Below are 20,793 nucleotides of genomic sequence, written 5' to 3'. Positions count from 1 at the left end.
AGGCGCTGCTACATGTAGAGTAATAGCAATCACACTGGATCATAAAGGTGCAAGTCCCTAACTTTTACATTTTCACCAGCAAGCCTTGGGATTCGCAGCGCTCGGATAAGACGCAGGGAAATACCCAAATACGAAGGGGTTAAAATACATGTAACTTCTGGAGATTTTCTTATATTTAGCCTTATGTTATAATTTAAGCTTAAGCGACTTTCATGGGGGGGCAGCTCGGCAATCGCTGGGCTAAATAGGCGCTGAGCTAAGCAGCCAGCATTTACGAGGCCATTCATTAGGTGGTACTCATCAACGAACTTTGCGTTTCTTATTCATTGCTTTAGCTTTTAACTTTTGCTTAGTCTTAACTGCTATATAGAATCTAATATGGTAGTTAAACCGCTCTCTCCGTAAACTTTGAGAAGCGGACCAGGGGCTACGTGCCGGCAGACATTCGCCATCAGTCGGAACAATATACCTTTTTTATCTGCATTTATTTGTTGATTACAAGAGGAGATATGCTCAATTCTAAGTTTGTAAGCAATTGACCCTAAATAATATAGAATGAGAATTTCGCATTGGCAAAATGCTATGTCTACTTCCAGAGCTTCGTAGCTTTGACTTCACTACATGCCCAAGGTCTAACGGGGTGCACATAAGGATTCGCAACCTGGCAGTCCGAAAGATACGCTCCGGTGTGGTCTTAAGGATCCGAGTTAGCACATATCTTAAACCTGAAATAGAAACTCTCGAATGCTTACCTGCAAGGTCCAGCTGCCTCTCGAATCAGTCCATTATATTTCCGTATGCAGGACCCATGATGGCTGCGTTGTGGCAGAAGACGTCAATGTGTGGCACGCCATCCTGAGAATGAACAATATTGGCTGCTTCCTTGACCGCTAATGGACATTGAAGATTTAGATTAAGAGTTTTGGTAGCTGCCTGGGGATTGACCTTTGCAATGGCATTTGTCGTGAATTCGAGCTTTTCAGCATTGCGGCCCGCGAGAATCAGAAGGCTTGGACTCAAATTCGGCAATTGCTGGACAGACTTCTTCTCCAAGGCTATTTTGAGACGTACCATCAGTCACTAGAATAAATTTGTCTTTAATTTGATCTTTGTAAGTAGCGGCCAAACCGTGCCCCGAGATGAATTCGCCATTTGTGGGAGGAGCCGTGGATGCTTATCTGAAGCAGAGTGCCACTTAGTGGTAGTGAATAGCTGCTGGTGGAAAGGCTGTGAATTGAATGAAGGTAAACGAAACCGAGTCAGATTCACATTAGGGACTATTTATAAACGGTAATTTTAGATTTTCTAGTATATTGTTCGTTTCACCTCGAAAATCTTCCAAGTTGTCGCCTAAATGGAGAATACCAAGTATGTCTTGGGCCAAGCCTCAGAGCTTATAGCGCCAAATTGATTAGACAAGGTTATAGTAAGAATCCACTTTGTAACTAATTTATGGCTTGACACCCCTGCCAGTTTGCGCTGTTGCCAGTTACAAAATAGACGATGGGAGAAGCCCAGTTCTGGCCTTGTGCTAGTTGCAGCATTATCCACTCTAAGAGAAACTATAGTGTAATATAATCCCGAGCCGTCATGATACATAATATATGAGGTTGCATTGGATTTTAAGCTTTGAAGTTATTTCAGCAATAACTTTTACGAAGTTATTGTTTTAATAAGATTTAAATTACCTGTTCTGATAACTGATAACGAATAATGATTTATTATGATACAAAAAATTTGCTAAACTCTATTGACAATTTCCGAGTACTTTCTCCCTTGGCATGCAACCTAGTAAAACTACCCAAGTGGGTTATTCGCTTGGCTGGCTTGCTTGGCTGGCTCACTTGCTTGATGTTGGAATAATGTTTCTAGCTCTCAAATGTCATTCTCTTCACCCCACTGGCGCCAAGACTAGATAAAAGGTAATCACAACGGCTACCCTGCCCAGTGGAGCTGGAAGGCTACAGAACATACCTGATCTGGGCGTTTTGGATGCCGTTGCAATTCTCGCCATACGATAGAAACTGAGTTCTGGATACATGTTTAGAAGGAATTGTATTTTTAGATTCCATACATTATCCGAATGCTACCAAGTTGATCATGCATCATGGTAGATTGCTATACTTCCCTGACATTCATAACAGCATTCAATTCGCGTCCGCCCTTTTCCGACTTGATTATCGCCAAGATGTTCTTGGCTCTACGCAACCCACTTGGGAAAACCTAGAGGGCTCCCATCGAATGAGAATGGTTGTCTGTCGTTGCGTTGCATCCATCCACAAACAACCCTTACTCTGTCCGATACCTGAATTTTTCAGAACTTGTATCCAACATATGGTTAGTGTTTAAGACTCCATACTCCAGCTCAATCGCCAATTGACTATTCCTTTGACCATTTCACTTCCTCCTCCAACCTCCTGGTTTGTCGCACTTATCCAGATTCCTCCTTAGATTTGCGAATTCGAGCTTCTATCACCATCGCCTGCCATTGACAATGGGCATGTCTACGAAGGCCAATGATCGACTGGCTGAGGCCTATCTCTCAGGCCAGAGCAATGAGCCAATGAGCAGGCCTGTCCATGCGCTCACCTTCAAACAAGTCGTCGACGAGCTCGGCGCAAACACCATTAACGGTCTGACCGAGGCAGAGGCCAACATGCGTCTCGAGAAGTACGGGAAGAATGATCTCGGTGAAGCTGAGGGCACCCATCCCATCAAGATTATCATCGCACAGATCGCCAATGCTATGACCATGGTGGGTTTCTCCTAATGTTCGCATCCACAACCGCTACTTGGGCTCACTGTGTCACTTCGCAGGTCCTGATTCTCGCCATGGCTGTCTCCTATGGAATCAAGTCCTATATCGAGGGTGGCGTAATCACATTCGTAATTCTACTCAACGTCGTCGTAGGTTTCTTCCAGGAATACTCGGCCGAGAAGACGATGGATTCTCTGCGCTCTCTCGCGTCTCCAACCGCAAGCGTTGTCCGGGATGGTAATTCCAAGATTGTGCCCTCTGACCAGATTGTTCCTGGCGATCTAGTCGAAATCAAGACCGGCGATACAATTCCTGCTGACGTCCGGTGAGTTGGTCATAACCCCATAGCCGGCTGCGTTGGTTGCTAACTCCTGTAGACTGATCGAAGCAGTCAACTTTGAGACCGACGAAGCCCTCCTGACAGGCGAGTCCCTGCCGGTTCGTAAGAACGAGGATGCCATCTTTGATGATGCCACTGGCCCTGGTGACCGTCTCAATGTCGCCTATAGCTCCTCCACCGTCACAAAGGGCCGTGCCAAAGGCGTGGTCTTCGCAACTGGTGCCTCCACAGAGATTGGTGCCATCGCCTCTGCCCTTCAGAAGCAGGACAGCAAGATCCGTCCCGTCAAGCGCAAGGCTGATGGTTCCGCCAAGCCTCACAGATATATTGAGGCCTATACGCTGACCTTGACCGACGCCATTGGACGTTTCCTTGGTGTCAATGTTGGTACACCGCTTCAGAAGAAGCTTTCTAAGCTCGCAATCATCCTGTTTGGCATCGCCGTCATCTGTGCCATCATCGTGCTCGCCGCCAACAGATTCGACTCCCGGCAGGAGGTTATCATCTATGCCGTCGCCACAGGCTTGTCCATGATTCCAGCGAGCTTGGTTGTTGTCTTAACCATCACTATGGCTGCGGGTACGAAGCGAATGGTTCAGCGGAATGTCATTGTTCGAAACCTGAAGTCTCTGGAGGCCTTGGGCGCTGTTACCGACATTTGCTCTGACAAGACCGGCACCCTAACCCAGGGTAAGATGGTTGCTCGAGGTGCATGGTTGCCTGGCAAGGGAACCTACACCATTGGGAACTCGTCATCGCCATTTGACCCAACCGCTGGTGATATCCGTTACGACCCACGCCAGCCCCACGAGATCAACCTCAAGCAAGGTGGCGACGCCTGCGGCACCGTCGCTTCTGCCGAAGAGCTCCTCTCCCAAAGCAATACCGCCCTTGCCGCCTTCCTGCGCGTTGCATCTCTTGCTAACCTCGCAACTGTCGTCCAGAAGGATGGTGAATGGCACGGCCGAGGTGACCCCACTGAGATTGCCATCCAGGTGTTTGCTTCTCGATTTGACTGGAATCGCCTACGCTTGGTTGGTCATGATGAGCACAGCCAGTACAGCGAGGTTGCTGAGTTGCCTTTCGACTCCGATGTCAAGCGTATGTCTACTCTGATGAAGGACAACTGCTCTGGTAAGCTATTCGCCTTCACCAAGGGCGCGGTGGAGCGTGTTATTGACGCGTGCACCACCTACTGCACCAACGATTCGGATGACATGGTTCCTCTGAGTGAGGAGTTCCAGCAGGAGATTCTTCGAAACATGCAGGCTTTCGCTGGCATGGGGCTTCGCGTCCTGGCTCTAGCATCCAAACCCTGCCATGTCAACCTGAAGAAGGGAGACGAGATTGACCGTGCTTCTGTTGAGTGTGACCTTGTTTTCCGGGGCCTGATCGGCCTCTACGACCCTCCCCGTCCTGAGTCCGGCCCTGCCGTGCAAGAATGCCACAAGGCCGGCATAACAGTTCACATGTTGACTGGTGATCACCCTGAAACTGCCAAGGCCATTGCTATTGATGTTGGCATCCTGCCCTCACGTATGGATATGGTCTCCCCAGATGTCGCAAGAGCCATGGTCATGACGGCTGCCCAATTTGATGCTCTCTCGGATGACCAAGTCGACCAACTACCCGTCCTGCCGCTGGTTATAGCTCGATGCACGCCAAACACAAAGGTCCGGATGGTCGAGGCCCTTCATCGCTGCAAGAAGTTCTGCGCCATGGTAAGTTCCTGCGTTGAGTTTCGTTCTGCGAATGACCTGACACTCGATAGACTGGTGATGGCGTCAATGACTCTCCTTCGCTTCGCCGTGCTGATGTTGGCATTGCCATGGGTCAGTCTGGCTCTGACGTTGCCAAGGATGCTTCCGACATTGTTCTCGCCGATGACAACTTTGCCTCTATCGTTGCGGCGATTGAAGAAGGGCGCCGCATCTTTGACAACATCCAGAAGTTCGTCCTCCACGTTTTGGCCGAGAATATCGCCCAAGCCACTACCCTCCTTGTCGGCCTAGCCTTCAAGGATAGTTCAGGCCTCTCAGTCTTCCCCTTGACTCCCGTGGAAATCGTGTGGATCATCATGGCGACTTCGGGTATGCCCGACATGGGTCTGGGCTTCGAGCGCGCGGTGCCGGACATTCTTCGCCGGCCACCCCAATCGCTACGGACCGGCATCTTCACGCTCGAATTCTTCATTGACATGGTTGTTTACGGTCTCTGGATTGCGGCGCTCTGCCTCAGTTCATTCGTGCTCCGTGTCTATGCTTGGGGCAATGGTGAGCTTGGTCATGGCTGTAACGAAGGCTACAATGATAGCTGCGAGACGGTTTTCCGCGCGCGTGCAACCACATTTGCTTGTCTAACGTGGTTTGCCCTCTTCCTGGCTTGGGAGATGGTTGATCAACGACGATCCTTGTTCCGCATGCAGCCCGACTCTAAGAAGTACTTTACGCAGTGGGCCCACGATGTCTGGCGCAACCAGTTCCTTTTCTGGGCTGTTATGCTCGGTTTTGTGACACTCTTTCCCGTGCTCTATATCCCGGTCATCAATACCAAGGTCTTCAAACACAAAGGCATTAGTTGGGAATGGGGCATTGTGTTCGTCGCTGCCGCGCTGTTCTTTGCGGGGGTTGAGACGTGGAAGTGGTGCAAACGTCTCTTCTACCGCCGACAGGCGCGCAAACAGCACGGCGTCAGCTGGAAGGATATGGACATCGAGCAGCGCATTTTTGGTGCGTACTTGGACCTATCGTCTGTTAGCGACGGCAGCTTGCGCAATGATGTGGAAGCATCCCGTCAGCAGAAGCAGCCCCGTCAATGACTACAAAGGGGCGGGAAGCCCCGTGGTATCGAGGAAGACTGTGAGGCTCAGTCTTTGTATGAGGGTGAGATTCTACTTGCTAGAATCCCAGAGGCTGCTAGTTGGGTGAAGCTGGGCAGAGAGTGGGGATGTGGACACGGAGAGAGGTGCGTGGGGGAAGAGGTTAAGGAAGGAGGATGTGATGAAGAGAAGGAGACAGGATACGAGAGTATTAGATACCAGATGCTTTTTCGATGTATCCATATATGCCATTTTCTCTTGGAGGAGTTAGACGTGAATACACAAGCAGACAGGAGCGTGGAGAAAACATGTCCGGAAATGCCAAGATCTTCCCTGTGGACAGGGGATAGAAGGGTTAGTCACCGAGCACACATGTTTAGTACAGAACATGAGAAGATCAAAAAACATGTTTGGAAAGATACCTTGTCAATCATTCATAACGGATCATCCTGTCAGAAATAGACAGGGACGTAGAATCATGCCCGGGGAAATGTACCCCACGATATAAAAATCAGTTCGTGGGGGACTCGGCGACGCACTATGCTATGGCTGCATGTAGACCGCGACCGTAAATACCAATTTGGCATATTAAAAGAGGAATTTAGAGGGGGTACAAGCTGATACATCTTGTGCTACCTGTTTCAGGGCTACCATTTAGTCTGGTCTGTGGTTATTCCTCTTTAAAACCTCTCCTGATTAGAACTTTGCGACAAAGCTAAACCCAATCACCTCCTAATCTAGATACGACTTGGCTGAGGATCGCTGTTGTTACTGTTGTTACTGCCCTAGTGGTGGCGGCCTCATGTCAAGTTTGTGACGCTACACTGTAAGTTCAATATGGGCCACCAGGTTGCAATAGTGGCCGCGAAGGTGCGAAGCAATGAACTGACATCGTTGCCGCATAGATGTGTACATTATCCTCTTGGGAATCTATCACTCGTTATCCTCTATACTTCATCTTTATCTTCATTAACCTGGACTTTATTAATGCTGTCGTTGTGCTTGTTTGCTTTCTTTGGTTCTACAAACTTCTCAGTAGAGTTGATATGCTGCGCCTTATTACCCATCTGGCTGCCCTATTATTGACTCTCTAAATAAGCGCTACGACTATTAAATGTGCTACGACAGCGGGCGCCTCCCGGTTTCAAAGACGCTGATGTAGAGGGCTGATTACTACGACAATGCAGTGGATGAGGGTGACAGAATTGTCAACGACTCCATTCTAGTTGGGCTCTCAACTTTTCCATATTCTCGTATTTGAGTATTAAGCTAACTTTTAATAGTCACTCACCGTTTGCACAGTATTCTTTGAAGTAACATCTGCGTAGTAAGTATTATGTCTCCAGATTTCCGAGCTTATTGAAAATGAACTTACGCAACTTCTTGGTGGTAACGTCGGTCTCAGTTCAGGTTACCCAACCGTCGCGACATCGCCCAGCGGCATGTTCGACACGTTCAGTAAGCTCGTCATCTGCTGCCGTGATGATTTGCGGACGCTACCACGATTTGCCATACGCGCTGGACAGGGCAATCACGCTTCCTGACGAACACTCTTAGCTTGAAGAGGCTGAGGGCTACGACAACGGAGAATAATAGATGCTCATAGCAATTTGCTGCCCTGATAATGTAGGCTTGTTGAACAATTCAAACCAGAACCAAAGCGGAGAGTGGGATGTTGGCATCAGTTGTTTGTCTAAACTCCAGAAACCGAAAAACAGAGTCATGAGAGTACATAGTACAAGAAGAGAACAATGTCACAATAACTACCTAGGCCAAGAGCAAAAAGATATAAAAAGAGAAACATACAACAGCCGGTGTTCGCCAGTGGTCACCCACCTGACTACTAATCTGCCGGTTAGTGGCTTGTCTATGGGGGAGCAGACGGGACCCCGAATTCTCCACTACCTATGGTCGTATGTGATGGTTTCAGTTGCTAGAAGCAGCTATATCACAGTCATCTCGACTTTTTACAACCTGAAAGCAAATATCTACTTAGTTATATATATACAATAGCTGTCGTTCGCTAGTAGTCACCTACTCAAGTAGATACTAATCTGCCGGTTCGTAGCTTATTTATAGGGGGAGCTATAATTGTGTATACTAGATAGCATGTAAATAATTTTTATAACACTATAAACTATGTACTATTTATAATGACTGAGATGAGCTTAACTCCTGCTGGTGGTGTGATTTAAAGTTTATTTGCACTGCTTTCAATGTTTTGGACAATGTTAACAATAGTTCAAATGCTATAAGTTAGTTGCTTGAGCAAAAGAATTTCTGGTACACCTTGAGAAATGAAAGTTTACACAGCTGTCGAGGAAAAGAGAGGAGAAAGAAGTGAAATAAAAATAAATAATTGTCTTACAGCTTCAATTCAATTGGCAAATAAAAGGCGATGCCAAAGTTAATCTTGTCGCTTCCTCCCTCTGTACACATGTCTACTACAGTAAATAAAAAGCTAACTGCAGTTATTATTAACATAAAACAGAAGAAGAAGCTTTAAGAAAAGCTTATTATCACTATAATTAATGGTGTTATTTATACCAACCTCAATGCCAACATCTATCATGTCTTCTCAATGAATGTTGTAGTGAATTTACTTTCTGATGGGCAAACTTATTCCTGCTTTGGTGACGCATTTGCACTTGACAATAATCTCGCCGAGGGGACGGGCCAGGCAAGACGATGAATCGGGTCCTCACGGACTACGCCGGATGTTATTGCGTCGACGAGAGCCACGCCAAAGTAGCCCCCGATACAAATAAAAATGTGCCACCTGATCAATCATCGTTAGACATGGCTTCACTGAAGGGTAACCATGCAACTACAAAGCAAGCTTACCATCCATGTAGCTCGAGGAAAAAAGCTAGGGGAAGGCCAGCTGAGTGCTTCATCGAAGTCAGTAGTGAGCATATCCAGTCATCCAATAGCCACACAAAGTACCCAAAGGCGAAATTAACTATGCTACCGTAAGTTCAAACCCCAGACTCACGAAATTAGGACAACATACAGCAGCCAAATAGGGCGATATTTCGAAAGTTCTTCCTAATGCGATCATCCGGCACTTGTTGAGAAATACGTTTCAGCGTTCGAGTTGCAATTAGATAGACGGCAAGACCAAAAGTCGTTGCATGAAGCAGGAACTCGTCCATGACCATATGAGTGACCATAACCACTGTAAATAAGATGGTAAGAAGTACGGCCACAAGCTTGGTACGCTGCGGGCTACCCTTGAACGTCAAGAGACGATACACCATTGGCGTGGTCAAGAAAATGCATGGACAATCAATCTGCTAGAGTTGAGGTGAGATTGAGCACAAAGTGGGTAAGGATAGATGATAGCACGTACACATTTGGGTGTGATATTTCAAGGTCATATGATAGCTGGCAGAACAAATGCCCACGCCAACCAATCCACTGTAAGAAAGCAGACGAGCGCGGGTCTGGCCATTAAGGGAGGGTCTGGACAGACCATATAATCCATAGACGACTGCAAGTATTAAAATGCAACTAGATTAGTGAATATCGAGATGCAAGACAGCATGGGCCGGGTAGGTATGTTATATCACGGACAGAAAGCTAAGCTACTAACGTATTGATAAACTCGGCGACATATCGTGTAATGACATAATCCTAATATATCGCGACGGTTCATTAACGAGTTCGGCCATCCAGCCGCCTGGGCGAGAGAGGGCATGGAGAGGACTGCCTCTTCACAAAAGCTAAGTGATTTGAGCTATAACGACCTCAAGTCATGGGCAGAAAGTTCTAAAACATACTTTAGATAAGACGTGGCCTCGCCCCAGAACGGTTCGCGGAGAGAAGAGTGCATATGCATTGTTTGTATGGCTGTAAAGAACAAGGGAGACAGCCAGTTTTTGCTACCAAGTCATGGATGAAACAGAGTTGATCTCAGTTGGATATGACCTCTTTTAGGGAAAGCAGCAGGGCCTCGCGACTTTGAACTCGCGGCATGGCACGAAAACAACACGGCTAAGCCAATGAAAGTGCTCCGCCACAGCCGTGTAGCCTTGTGATACCTCGTTCCGCACCCACCTGTTGGCAGTCCGAGCCTCGTACGGGCGCGTGCCCTGATACGCGCAGGGAAATATGAGCATGCAGGCTCGGCTTCAATGTCGCGTAGGTGTGTTGAACCATCGCTGAGCGTGCTGACGTTTTGGCCAGTCAGCGGGAATAGCGTTTGGTTGAGTGTCTTGATGTCAGTATAAGTGAAGGCCGGTCTGCTGAGCAATCATTACTACTTCATGCTATATATGGCTTGCTGTGATGACAAGATTCAAAGCAATCAGGAAATAGATGACCCGACATAGACACATGAACTGAAAGGATATTAGAACGGTGGCAGTGTTGGTTTCGTTTTCGTCGTTGGTAGAGGATTAAAAGGTGGCAAGCATCTTAGCGTAGGGGTTGCTTAACCACCAAAAATGGAATTATGTGACTCCAAATCTGGAGTCGTGGAATGCAAAAATCTGGAAAATGTTGAGCTCAAGAAAAGAGCTTAACGGGACGCCAAATCCTCCACTACCTATAGTCATGTGTGCTTAAGTCATGAGTAATTGTATGTTATAGGGAGATTAAATGTAGTTGAGATGTGAAACACTTGGAGATCTATCTTAGACTAACTTGGCGTATACCCTTCAATGTTGGCAGACTTTTCTATGACCATGGCGAAGTAACGGTACAACTAATTACAAGTGTTGGTATGATGATCTATGGATGAGTGGTAGAATACAATTGTTTAAGTCTTACTTGAGGTTAACAGAGCCATCCTACCGAGCATTTCCAAATGGCAAGTCAGAGTTCACCGAGTGGACATTTAGTATCGATGCAATCGTGTGAGGACACCGCAATGATTCATTCCAGCGGTCGACCAACACGATGCGTTCCCTAGCAATTGCAGATAGCGGTAGTGTCTTTAATGAGCTGCCCGCTGAAGTCTTTGAAGCCGTGTTTGTGCAGTATACGAGGCGTTCGGTCCTGGACCCATCTCAGCAGCATTCATGGTTGACTGTGTTGCTATCCCTCTCCCGTTCGATCTCGCTGTTGGCGGCGAAACATTCTTTATCCTACTACCTATAATCTATCACAATGCAGATAAACTGGCTGAGGAAACGTCTAACTTAGAGGATATAAAGTAAATCAGCCTCCAATTATATCACATACGACCATAGGTAGTGGAGAATTCGGGGTCCCGTCTGCTCCCCCATAGACAAGCCACTAACCGGCAGATTAGTAGTCAGGTGGGTGACCACTGGCGAACACCGGCTGTTGTATGTTTTCTTTTTTGCTCTTTTTAGGTGACTCTTATGCCATTCTCTCTCTCTATAAGCTAAAATTAACCAACTGTACGACACATACGACCATATCCATTGGAGAATACGGGATCCCGTCTGCTCTCCCATCGTCAAGCCAATGAGAGGCAGATTAGTAGTTGAGTGGGTGACCATCAGCGAACACCGGCTGTTGTATGTTTTTTGTTCTTTTTGATCTTGTCTCGTAGCAGTGCGCTGTCTAGATCAACATCAGTGAAGAAGCTCGTGACGAACGCGTACTCGTTCAAGGAAAGAAAAGCTGTAACAGCGAATGTAGCTCCCGTTTGTAGCAAGTCAGCCATAGGACATTTGTTATAAGTTATACATGCTGGATGAACAATGACGTGGATCAAATCATCATGACTGTGAATCACACCCACGAAGAGCCGCAGCAGCCGAGTGAATGCGACATGGTTCGGATACAAACAACTGCTTCGCCCTTCTAGGCCGGTCTGTTAACTAATTCAGGTTCTGCGTCAAACAGGCGCGAGCGGCATCAAGAGTTGCTGGAGCTGAATTAAGAATTGGCCAAGCTCGGATGGTGTGAAGATTCAGTTGCGTGTTTGCTTGACACAAGGCTGAACAAAGCCTGTTGTCTTAGTAATATTAGCCGCCCAGCATTTTCGGTAACGGCAGCCGATGTAAATGAACATGTAGATGGTGGGGGATGGCTGCATGTACATGTACTTTGTATCATGTTCCGTGGACTAAATCTTTTTGGCGTTTGACATTTGATGTCTTGGATTGAAGTCACATAGCATGAGGCTGAGCTGCGGCTGAAGGACGGTTCCCAACAGTAGCGTGTAGTGCAGCATCAAGTCAAGTTGCATGCGCTTCATGTAGATGAATGTATTGCTGCTAATACGTGGTATTAGTTGAATTGCAGGCACATAACGGGTTTCCTCTAGATCATGGTGGTGACAAATGAAACTCAGATGCCCATCATGCGAAAGGCGTTTGCCGCTTCAAACAAAACAAGCCGCACGGGTTTACAAATGAATGCTGGGGCATATGGCAGATAAAGCTGTCTATTGGGATGAGGCGTTTGGCTGTGCATCTCTTTTCCCTTGATATTGAAATCTTGTGCTTTAGCGTTGGCGGCTACATGATCTCGGGTGCTGGCAAGGCACGAACAAATAACTGCATGTGCCTAAATGTCCAGGTTCCGTTTCAAGCGAGCACAGGGGGCGTATCAAACGAAACTATAATAAATCATACGTTGAATTCGCTGAGCGCAGAAGAGATAAAAAAAAATTGTAGAAGGGAAAAGAGGAAACAGCATGCCGCTTAGACGAACGGCGCGGTTATTTGTATCAACGCCTTATGTCCAGTTGGAGAGCAGCCAGCACGAGAACCTGCCTTGTCAAATATGCAAGGCTTTATCAATGATTTTCACAGGTCCAAATGTATCATTTCTGGTGGAAAAGACAATTGAAAGAACAAGACAAGTACGCAGCCATCGCCAAAGATGCTGTTGACGGCATCGCGATGTTTGCATGCCGCGTAAAGGCCCCCAAAACAACCAGCCACAGCCTCTCCAGCAATGTCTGGAGAGCAGGCCCTTGTGTTTATCGGCGGCTCCTGAATTTCTTCCTCCAAACCAATTTCCTTCCATGTTGAATCTGCAATTCGACATCCATAGGTAGTCTGTGCACCGCAACAAACGGTGCTGTGGTTTGTCACCTCTCTTTGTAAACGCAACCGCCAGCTGGCAGCGACCCGTGCAAGTAATTTACGCCCGAACTCCTCTGCATATATTCTTTGTCTGCTCCCAGCCAAATCCTTTTCTCAAGCATCTCTCGTCCACCAAATACCTTCACCATGCAGGACTTTCGGTAAGCCAGCCCCCATCTTGCATCCTTGCCATTTCTTCCTCCAGTGTCGGATCCTGCTCAGCTTCCATTCCGTCTTCTTCCTTTCTCCCGTCCTTCAAGCTACATCTTGCTTCCATAGAGGTTCTAGAAACCATACAAAGAGGAATCTGCAAGCTGCTGCCACCCAACAGCTTTCTCTCTTTTCTTGTTTGGCCGTGCTGTTGGCTAACCAGACTCTCACCATAGTGGCAATTTCGTACGTTCAAGCCAACTCTGCCATCTATTGGCCGCCCCCCCAGCCGTTACACAACAGGTCCGTTCGCTAACAATCCAATCCGCAAGTTCGCCTAGCCTCTGCCAGAGGATACCGTGACCATCCCTCGCGCAGATTACGAGAATCTCGTCCGAACCGCCCAGAACCACTGTACGCAGCTTCTCTTCCTCCTCCAGAACTCTTCCATCACAGCTGACATTGTGCCAACAGCCGATCTCTGCCGCTGCCTTCTCAGCACTCCCATTACGGACGTCAGAATCATCGAGGTCAGCACGGCATTCCCTTCTGCAGCTTCCGCGTCCCCCCCTGGAAGGATCTAATTTGTTCCAACAGGCCCTCAATGCTTGTCTGAGCTCACAAGCCGTCGCATATCCGAGCGCCTCCCCAGCCCAAGACCTCTACGCCACCGAATCGAACGCAAACGACTTCGATTCCGTCTCCTATGCGAGCACTCCTCGTACCATCAACTGTCGCTCGTTCACCTCCAGCCCGTATGTCGATCCTGGCGCCCAACTTGGCATCTATCCCTTTCCACCACCACCACAACGCAGTCAACCAGCAAACGATGGGTTCAGCTATGCCGAGATCAGCTCTCCCGGGATTGACAGCGTCAATGATGAACACGAAACATCTAGCGAGCCTCCTGACCGGGCTACGAGCATGCCCAAGCCAGACTTCCCTCGTACGCCCGAGCAATTGCGATCGGTTCGCCTCGTCAATCTACCTGATGGAACAACTTACAGCGATATCGCAGACGTTATTAGAGGTGGATTGGTGTACGAGTTTTACATCACCCATGGCGCGGCTACCGCCACCATCACCTTTGTAGAGGCCGCATCTGCCGAGGTTTATTTTGCACACGTTCGTAATAACGGCCTATTCCTCAAAAACAAGAGAGTGAGCGCCTCCTCCAAACCATTACATCTCTCTCGTCGTGATTCCATTAACCAAACATGCCAGGTCGGTATCCGCTGGTCTCAACGCTACCAGACCATCCCTGGCCATCACGCCAACCGAATCGCCAAAGGCGTCACTCGCAACATTGTCCTCCGTAAATGCGGCCCCAACCACACAGAAGCCTCTATCTGCGAGGATCTCGAACACATCCACAACCTCGAGGTTGTCAACGTCGAGTTTCGAGGTGGGGATTGCCACATTGGCACCAACTCTGTTGCGAGCGCCATGTATGCGCGAACCTGCATGACAAGCCGGCTGTAAGCCCAATTCTCTTCTCTTCCTTACTATTGCTTCTTCAAAGCCCATTTTATTGATCCTGTTTGTTCGCAGCAAGTACAAAACCAGCCGAATTGAGTGGGATGTCGACGAGTGTGCCCAGCCTTTGAGCGAAATGCCCAGCACGCCTGACCAATGCGCCCCGAGCTCTGCCGTCCCCCAGCGTCAAGTAAGGGTCAGAACGCCCAACCGCTTCCAAGTTCTCGCTTCCAAGGAAGAATGAAGTGGCTACTCACTATGATCATCTGTTATGGTTATCAAATTCAGATGGGAAAATCGTCGTTTCTTTCTTTGGTAAAAGCATCAGTTTGCGGATAACTTTGGGAATGAGTGGAATAGACTACCCAATTATTAATCAATAGATTGCATCAGTTGGAGTGGTTTAATAAAAGTTTCGAGATAAATAGAGGGCGGCATATACGCAATAACTTCTCTGGAAGTAATTGTTTATGCTGCCATCTGGGAAGAATCATCAAAGCGGCGTTTTACGTGAGCAGTATTTGCTAAATAGACAAAACATCATCAAGGAAATCGAATTCGAGAAAGTTCAAGCGTTGAGATGACCCAGAATTATGAAATATTTTCTCATTGTGAGAGCTGGTCCTAGAATTACGTCAGGGAAATTCTTTGTGTTCCCCTCGGACAAAAAACACCATCGCTTTGAATAAGAAACGAATGCCCCAAAACTAAAGCTATAGCTACTATTATACTACATAGCATGATTAAAAGGTATGCTTGCTGCTAAAGATGCTCAAATACTACAAAGACATCAAAGTATGGATTACTCCTCAATAGCCAAGACGCCTACAAGAAAGCACACAAAGTAATAGTAATGATGATGATAATTATAATAATAAGCTAATTCAAATTCGCTTTGAGTCGCTGCTACTATCACAGCCCCGATTGAAAGAATGTCCCTTCTCCCATCTCCCTTACAGCCCTCTCTCGTGTAAAAACCCCTTCAAGACACAGCAAATTTCCATCTTTTTGACTCAGCTCGTCCCATTTAACGCGCAGCATTCTTCGTCACAGACTGCAAATAACCCAACAAAAAGCTTTGGTCGGCCTGCGATATCGGCGTCGCATTGCTATTGCGAGATGGCGGCGCATTCCGTTGCCCATCAGCAATCGGTCCAGATATCGATCCCATCCGAGGCATGGAATGCCCGCTCGCAGCTGGTCCAGATTGCTGTGCGTCTGCAGCAGCTTTGGCTGGCGTTCCAAAGAGAGAGAGAAGCGCCCGCTTCTGTTCCGGAGACACATTTGGCTTGTAATTGTAGTTGGATGCCGTATATTGCGTTGTTTGAGTTTGAGAGCTCATGGGGATGGGCAGGGCAGAAGGCGACGGTTGGACCACTTGTCCAGGCCGGGGCTGTCCTAGATTGTCGTAAAGCCCTGCGAATGGAGTAAAATTGGGCTTGGCTTGTTCTGCTGGGCCAGCTGGCTGGGCCTGTTCCAGAGACTCTCCTCTCTGGAGGATACGAGGTGGCTGCAATGGATCTGCCTTGATGGTAGAGGTTGCAGTAAAAGTTTGCTGTGTCGTGATAGTATGTCCAGGGTGAGCAGGGTAGTTACGCGGTGCTCCGTTACTCACGCCTCCATTCAAATTTTGCAAGAGGTTCAATGCAGCAGATGATTGGTGCGGAGGTGGAGCAAAGTTGGGAGGTTGTGAGTGGCTGTTGGGAATAAGCTGAGGCATAGCATTGGCATTGGCTTGGGCGTTTCGAGGCTGCCCTGCTTCCGCTAGCTTGAGAGACGAGAGTGCGTTTGGTAGCTGTGACGAACTAGGGGATTGGAGAAGAGATAGTAGTGCACTGCCCTTGTCTCTTGAAGCGACTGACGTAGGTTGTTGCATAGCCTGAGCTTGCTGATTTTGTGCTCGCATAGCTTGTGCCTGGGCTAACAAGGCTTCGATAGATGGTGGAGCGGCGGTTGTCTGTATAGCCTGAGCTTGCTGAGTTTGCGCCTGCTGAGTTTGTGCTCGCGAAGCCTGTGCTTGTGCAAGTAACGCCTCAATAGATGGTGGAGCGGATGGCTGAGCGGATGGCTGAGCAGATGGCTGAACGGCTGGCTCAATGGACGGTTGAGCAGATGGCTGCAAGTTTAGCAGGCGATGCAATTCCCGGGTGGCTCCATCAAGGGATTCAATCGTAGGCGCAGCAGCGGGAACATTGTTGGGAGCCCATGCCTCATCTTCGGTAGGATCCTCTTCAATCGGCATATGCTGATGGTGGCGGACAGGATGCGCCTGCGGAACACCACCCGTTGCTCTCTTCGCATCGTTCTTCTTCTGACTAACGATCCACTTCTTCAGAGGGACCAAGAATGGGGCAACCATGTAGAATTTGTTGGCGTTGGTCCCGGCGCTGGAATCATACTGGTGGTTATTGTTTTGCGGGCCCTTCTTCTTCAGCGTAGGTAAATCGGACAGCTTGTACCATTCAATCTTGCTGATTTCTTTCCTGGTTCGAGGCTGGAATACCGTATCCATAGGGACGTCTCGAAAGACATATAGGCGAAGATGCTGCTCTCTCATAGGGATTTCAATGTATATAGGCTTACCCTCGTTTGGTACCAGTCCAGCCTCTCGGAGGTCCAGGCCGGTCTCCTCGTAGACTTCCCTGACGGCGCAGTCAAGATCATCTTCGTCCTTGTTGATCTTGCCTCGAGGGAAACTCCAGCTGGCCCCTTTCTTCCAGCCTTTGACGAGAACTACTGAATCCAAGTCTTGGTTGAGCATGATGGCACCGCGGACCGGCACGCGAGTCTTGTACTGCAAAAACTCTTCAAATGCCTTGATATGGTTCTCGACCGAAAACGAGGCTAGCAGCGGGCAGTGTTGGAAGATTCGTAGACAAAATGTGCGCAGTGTCATGGACGGGAGGGTCGGATCGAGCGGCCGGATGAAATCTTCGTAGAACCATTGTGCCTCTTCAACTTGGAAGCACAATCGGGCAACCGAAGACAAGTCTTCCTGGGGAAGGTTGATGATGAACCGGACGCAGAGATCGTCCAGCCCTATTAGAATTAGAACAGATCAGCATCTCGCAGCCTTTGGAGCACGTTGACAAGGTGGGGTTGCCATACAGTCTTCCAGCTGCATCTGTTTCTGAGCCATGTTTTGTCTCTCTTGCCGTTTGTTGAATAGTGTTCAGCTCAGCCCCATGCTCTGATTAATAATAATGATAAGACAACTTGATCTTCACGACTTGGCCAGGCTGAGTGCGGTTCGGACATGTGACAGGATGCTGGGCATGGTCAAACGCTCCGAAGTTCAGCAGCTGAGGAATGGATCGCGACGCGCGCTTCAGCCACAGCAAGCGATTGCGAGATGGCCCGGCCTATCGTCAGACGGTTCGAAAGCCGAGAGTAGGCGGAAACAATGACTGCGCTGGTGGAGGTTTGGCGAGGGCTGCGATGCGGTTTGCCGAGACAACAGAGATGCAGAGGCTATCAGATGCCAGAGGCAGAGGCAAAATGGCCGTTGCGGCCGTACATCAAGCCACTGTTTGCTGGATGATGGATGGGTGGCTTTCGCACTGTCTGCGCTGAGGGGACTTGAGCGTTGTTTTTAGTGGCGCCACTGCAGCCACACAGTGTGCTTGGGCTACTCAGCCAAAGAGTATAGCTCCAGCCACGCTGCCCAACAGCACAGCCACCATGTGGCTCGCATCGGCGTGGCGGTGCTACGCTCGCCTATCTTGGCTCTCTGGCTCCAGATCTGCGAGGCCGCCGTGGCGAAAAAAATGGAAAGGCGTCAGAGGCAGCCAGCAACAACGGCCGCTAAAAGTTTTCCCCTGTAACAAGGGCCTGTTAGCGGCTGCTAGGACCACTGCCGCGACGTGTCATTGGTCGAGCGGCGCCGATTCAGCACCTTTCCAGCACCTTCACCTGCTGAACAGCAGTTGAATTACATCATGAGCCTGGTCCAGCCAGCGGACCGTTTCCAAAAACAGGTTCTTGGGCTATGCCATGTGAGCGACGCCATCTGGCATTCACTGCAGACACTTCAGAGTGACGGTGTTGAATGACATACGAGTACATAAAACCACTGCGTCAGACTTGTTTCTCTCTCTCTCTTTTTTTTTTTTCCTTTCTTTTCCTACTTTATTTTTCACTGCAAGCACGGCAGAGCCGCCCAAGTTTTATTAGTGCTACTGACTGCCGTGTCTCACCTTGTTTGGTTGGCTGCCAGAGCCTGTATTCTAAAAACAGCTTTTGGCGCTCAAGGGCGGCTTCTGAAACAAACGACAGCAAGCGCCTCTCCAGTCGACTTGAACAGAAGCATCCGGTTGTCGACAGCCCTTTGTTTGATTGCTGCTATTTTTGACGAAAGAAGAGCATAAATAGCGAATTTCTCGCCTTTCCTAGAACTTGAGGATTTTTTTATCTTATTTTTCCTCGCACTACAAGTCGAACAACCGCAAAGATGGCGAACGTATTAGCGAAGATGGTCAGCAAGAAGATTCTGGGAGAGTCGCTCCAGAACAAATTTGGCAAAGAGGTAAGATGAAGCCCGCTGCTTTCCATGCACCCACGATAAATCGGTTGATCACGACATGTTAACACGGCAGTTTTCTAGGATCCGTACTTTGAGCAGGTCCCAGCAACCAGGCTCGACGGGCGGCCTACTGGCAAATTCAAGAAGCGCAAGAAGGCCCTGCCGCCAGGCATCTCAGAGCACGATGGCCAAGTCTTGACCAAAGTCAAGCGACGAGCATATCGTCTGGACATGTCCCTTTTCAACTTTCTGGGGATCCGATTTGGCTGGAGCAGCGTTATCGGTTTGGTCCCTGCGTAAGTCGCCGTTGTCTTTCACTGTTCGAGAAGACTCATTGCTAACTAATTTCATCACAGGGCTGGCGATGCACTCGATGCCTTCATGGCATTCATGGTGTACAGGACATGCTGTCAAGTGGAAGGGGGTCTCCCAACCTCCGTGAGGATCCATATGCTGATCAACATCATTCTGGATTTCGTCGTTGGGCTGGTTCCATTCCTTGGTGATCTGGCCGACGCGTTGTTCCGTGCAAACACCCGCAATGCAGCACTGCTTGAGGAGCACCTACGTCAAAAGGGCAAAAAGGAATTGCGAAAGAGCGGCCAGCCAATCCCAACCATTGATCCCAGCAGCGCTGAAGAATACGACAGGATCCAGCGAGAGGATCCTCCCGAATATCAGTCGAACCCTCCGTCTCGCCGAGAGTCTCCATCTCAGTATAATGACCGGCATTATAAGGAGCCGAGAGCCCCCGATGCCGCCCGGGTCCGCGATGACCGTGGCTATCTTGGCCGCAACAAGACTCGTCCACATGATGTTGAGATGGGCCAAGTCAATTCAGATGGTCATCACCACGGCTCAAGTCGCTCTGGCAAGCAGCAGAGTAGGCGACACGGATTGTTCTAGACTTGGGAATTTTCTCTCTACTAGCGCAGGAAGCACATATGGCTGACGAATTTCCTTTGTTTTGTTACATTTCCTTTGTTTCTGGGAACGGGATATCGCATGTCTGGAACGTGTTTGCTTGTACGATTATGAATTTTGGGGACTCTGGAAGTTGAAACTCTTGCATTTCGAAAAGACTAATTTGAGAAGTTGAAAAAGAAAAGAAAGATCAGAAATTCTTTTAGGAAGGGGTATTGCTTAATGATAATAATTGCGACAAGACTTTGTGCGATGAAATGGATAGCCTTGGATAAAAGGATTGGCGGTTATGAGTCTGGTTTGGCACTATGGCATCACCATTATATAATCAGGGACTTCCACCTGATTGGTGAGTTGTGATGGATTGTTATCCAAGTGCCTTGGATAGATTAGTAGTACTACTAGGGGGGCTTTAAAATCAGCCAAATCCCCGTGCATGCTCCATATAGCACGGGGGGTACGCTAATAAGGAAAATGTTTGATGATTGGGAAAAAAATAAAGATACCTAGCTTTATAGTGTAAATCCTATATAAAATTAAATACCTATATTTTATTATATACCTTTATTATTTTAAAATTTTAACCCCTTTAAAGTATACTTATATTACTATTAATAAATAAAAATATTATAATATACTATGCTTAATACTGCATTATTAATAATAAAAAATATTATAATATAATTTATTTTTATTATAATATTATTAATTTTTAATATTTTTTTATTAAACTACTGCTATAAATACTTTTATTAATAATCTATCTGCAGTAAAAAAATAAATTAATTCTACTAT

General features: G+C 47.9%; 6 protein-coding genes across 6 annotated transcripts; 3 read left to right on the top strand and 3 right to left on the bottom strand.

Moving 5' to 3' along the window:
• Positions 1-539: 539 nt before the first annotated feature.
• On the bottom strand, positions 540-1,283 carry TrAFT101_011195 (uncharacterized protein). The gene is made up of 2 exons (XM_024909184.2): positions 753-1,283; positions 540-693 (listed from the first exon to the last, which is right to left on the bottom strand). The coding sequence occupies exon 1, from the start codon at positions 1,072-1,074 to the stop codon at positions 778-780; it is 297 nt and encodes a 98-aa protein (XP_024754488.2). The 5' UTR covers positions 1,075-1,283; the 3' UTR covers positions 540-693; positions 753-777.
• Positions 1,284-2,350: 1,067 nt separating this feature from the next.
• TrAFT101_011194 (uncharacterized protein) lies at positions 2,351-6,365 on the top strand. The gene is made up of 4 exons (XM_024901567.2): positions 2,351-2,755; positions 2,818-3,083; positions 3,136-4,819; positions 4,870-6,365. Exons 1-4 carry the CDS (start codon positions 2,495-2,497, stop codon positions 5,914-5,916), a joined length of 3,258 nt encoding a protein of 1,085 aa, XP_024754487.2. The 5' UTR covers positions 2,351-2,494; the 3' UTR covers positions 5,917-6,365.
• A 2,170-nt stretch (positions 6,366-8,535) lies between these two features.
• TrAFT101_011193 (uncharacterized protein) lies at positions 8,536-9,176 on the bottom strand (the record flags this gene model as incomplete). The annotated part of the gene is made up of 3 exons (XM_024906457.2): positions 8,536-8,695; positions 8,761-8,878; positions 8,930-9,176. 3 exons carry the CDS (start codon positions 9,174-9,176, stop codon positions 8,536-8,538), a joined length of 525 nt encoding a protein of 174 aa, XP_024754485.2.
• A 3,897-nt stretch (positions 9,177-13,073) lies between these two features.
• Positions 13,074-14,796, top strand: TrAFT101_011192 (uncharacterized protein; the record flags this gene model as incomplete). The annotated part of the gene is made up of 7 exons (XM_024910438.2): positions 13,074-13,087; positions 13,313-13,322; positions 13,418-13,490; positions 13,551-13,606; positions 13,674-14,237; positions 14,301-14,554; positions 14,628-14,796. 7 exons carry the CDS (start codon positions 13,074-13,076, stop codon positions 14,794-14,796), a joined length of 1,140 nt encoding a protein of 379 aa, XP_024754483.2.
• A 467-nt stretch (positions 14,797-15,263) lies between these two features.
• TrAFT101_011191 (uncharacterized protein) lies at positions 15,264-18,084 on the bottom strand. Its single transcript, XM_024909183.2, has 2 exons — positions 17,661-18,084; positions 15,264-17,591 (listed from the first exon to the last, which is right to left on the bottom strand). The coding sequence occupies exons 1-2, from the start codon at positions 17,689-17,691 to the stop codon at positions 15,580-15,582; spliced, it is 2,043 nt and encodes a 680-aa protein (XP_024754482.2). The 5' UTR covers positions 17,692-18,084; the 3' UTR covers positions 15,264-15,579.
• Positions 18,085-18,654: 570 nt separating this feature from the next.
• Positions 18,655-20,535, top strand: TrAFT101_011190 (uncharacterized protein). The gene is made up of 3 exons (XM_024904740.2): positions 18,655-19,077; positions 19,156-19,370; positions 19,431-20,535. The coding sequence occupies exons 1-3, from the start codon at positions 19,003-19,005 to the stop codon at positions 19,978-19,980; spliced, it is 840 nt and encodes a 279-aa protein (XP_024754481.1). The 5' UTR covers positions 18,655-19,002; the 3' UTR covers positions 19,981-20,535.
• Positions 20,536-20,793: the final 258 nt, after the last annotated feature.

Source organism: Trichoderma asperellum, chromosome 7, assembly GCF_020647865.1.
Source record: "Trichoderma asperellum chromosome 7, complete sequence".
NCBI lineage: Eukaryota > Fungi > Ascomycota > Sordariomycetes > Hypocreales > Hypocreaceae > Trichoderma > Trichoderma asperellum.
This window is presented reverse-complemented; position numbering and strand designations above follow the sequence as displayed.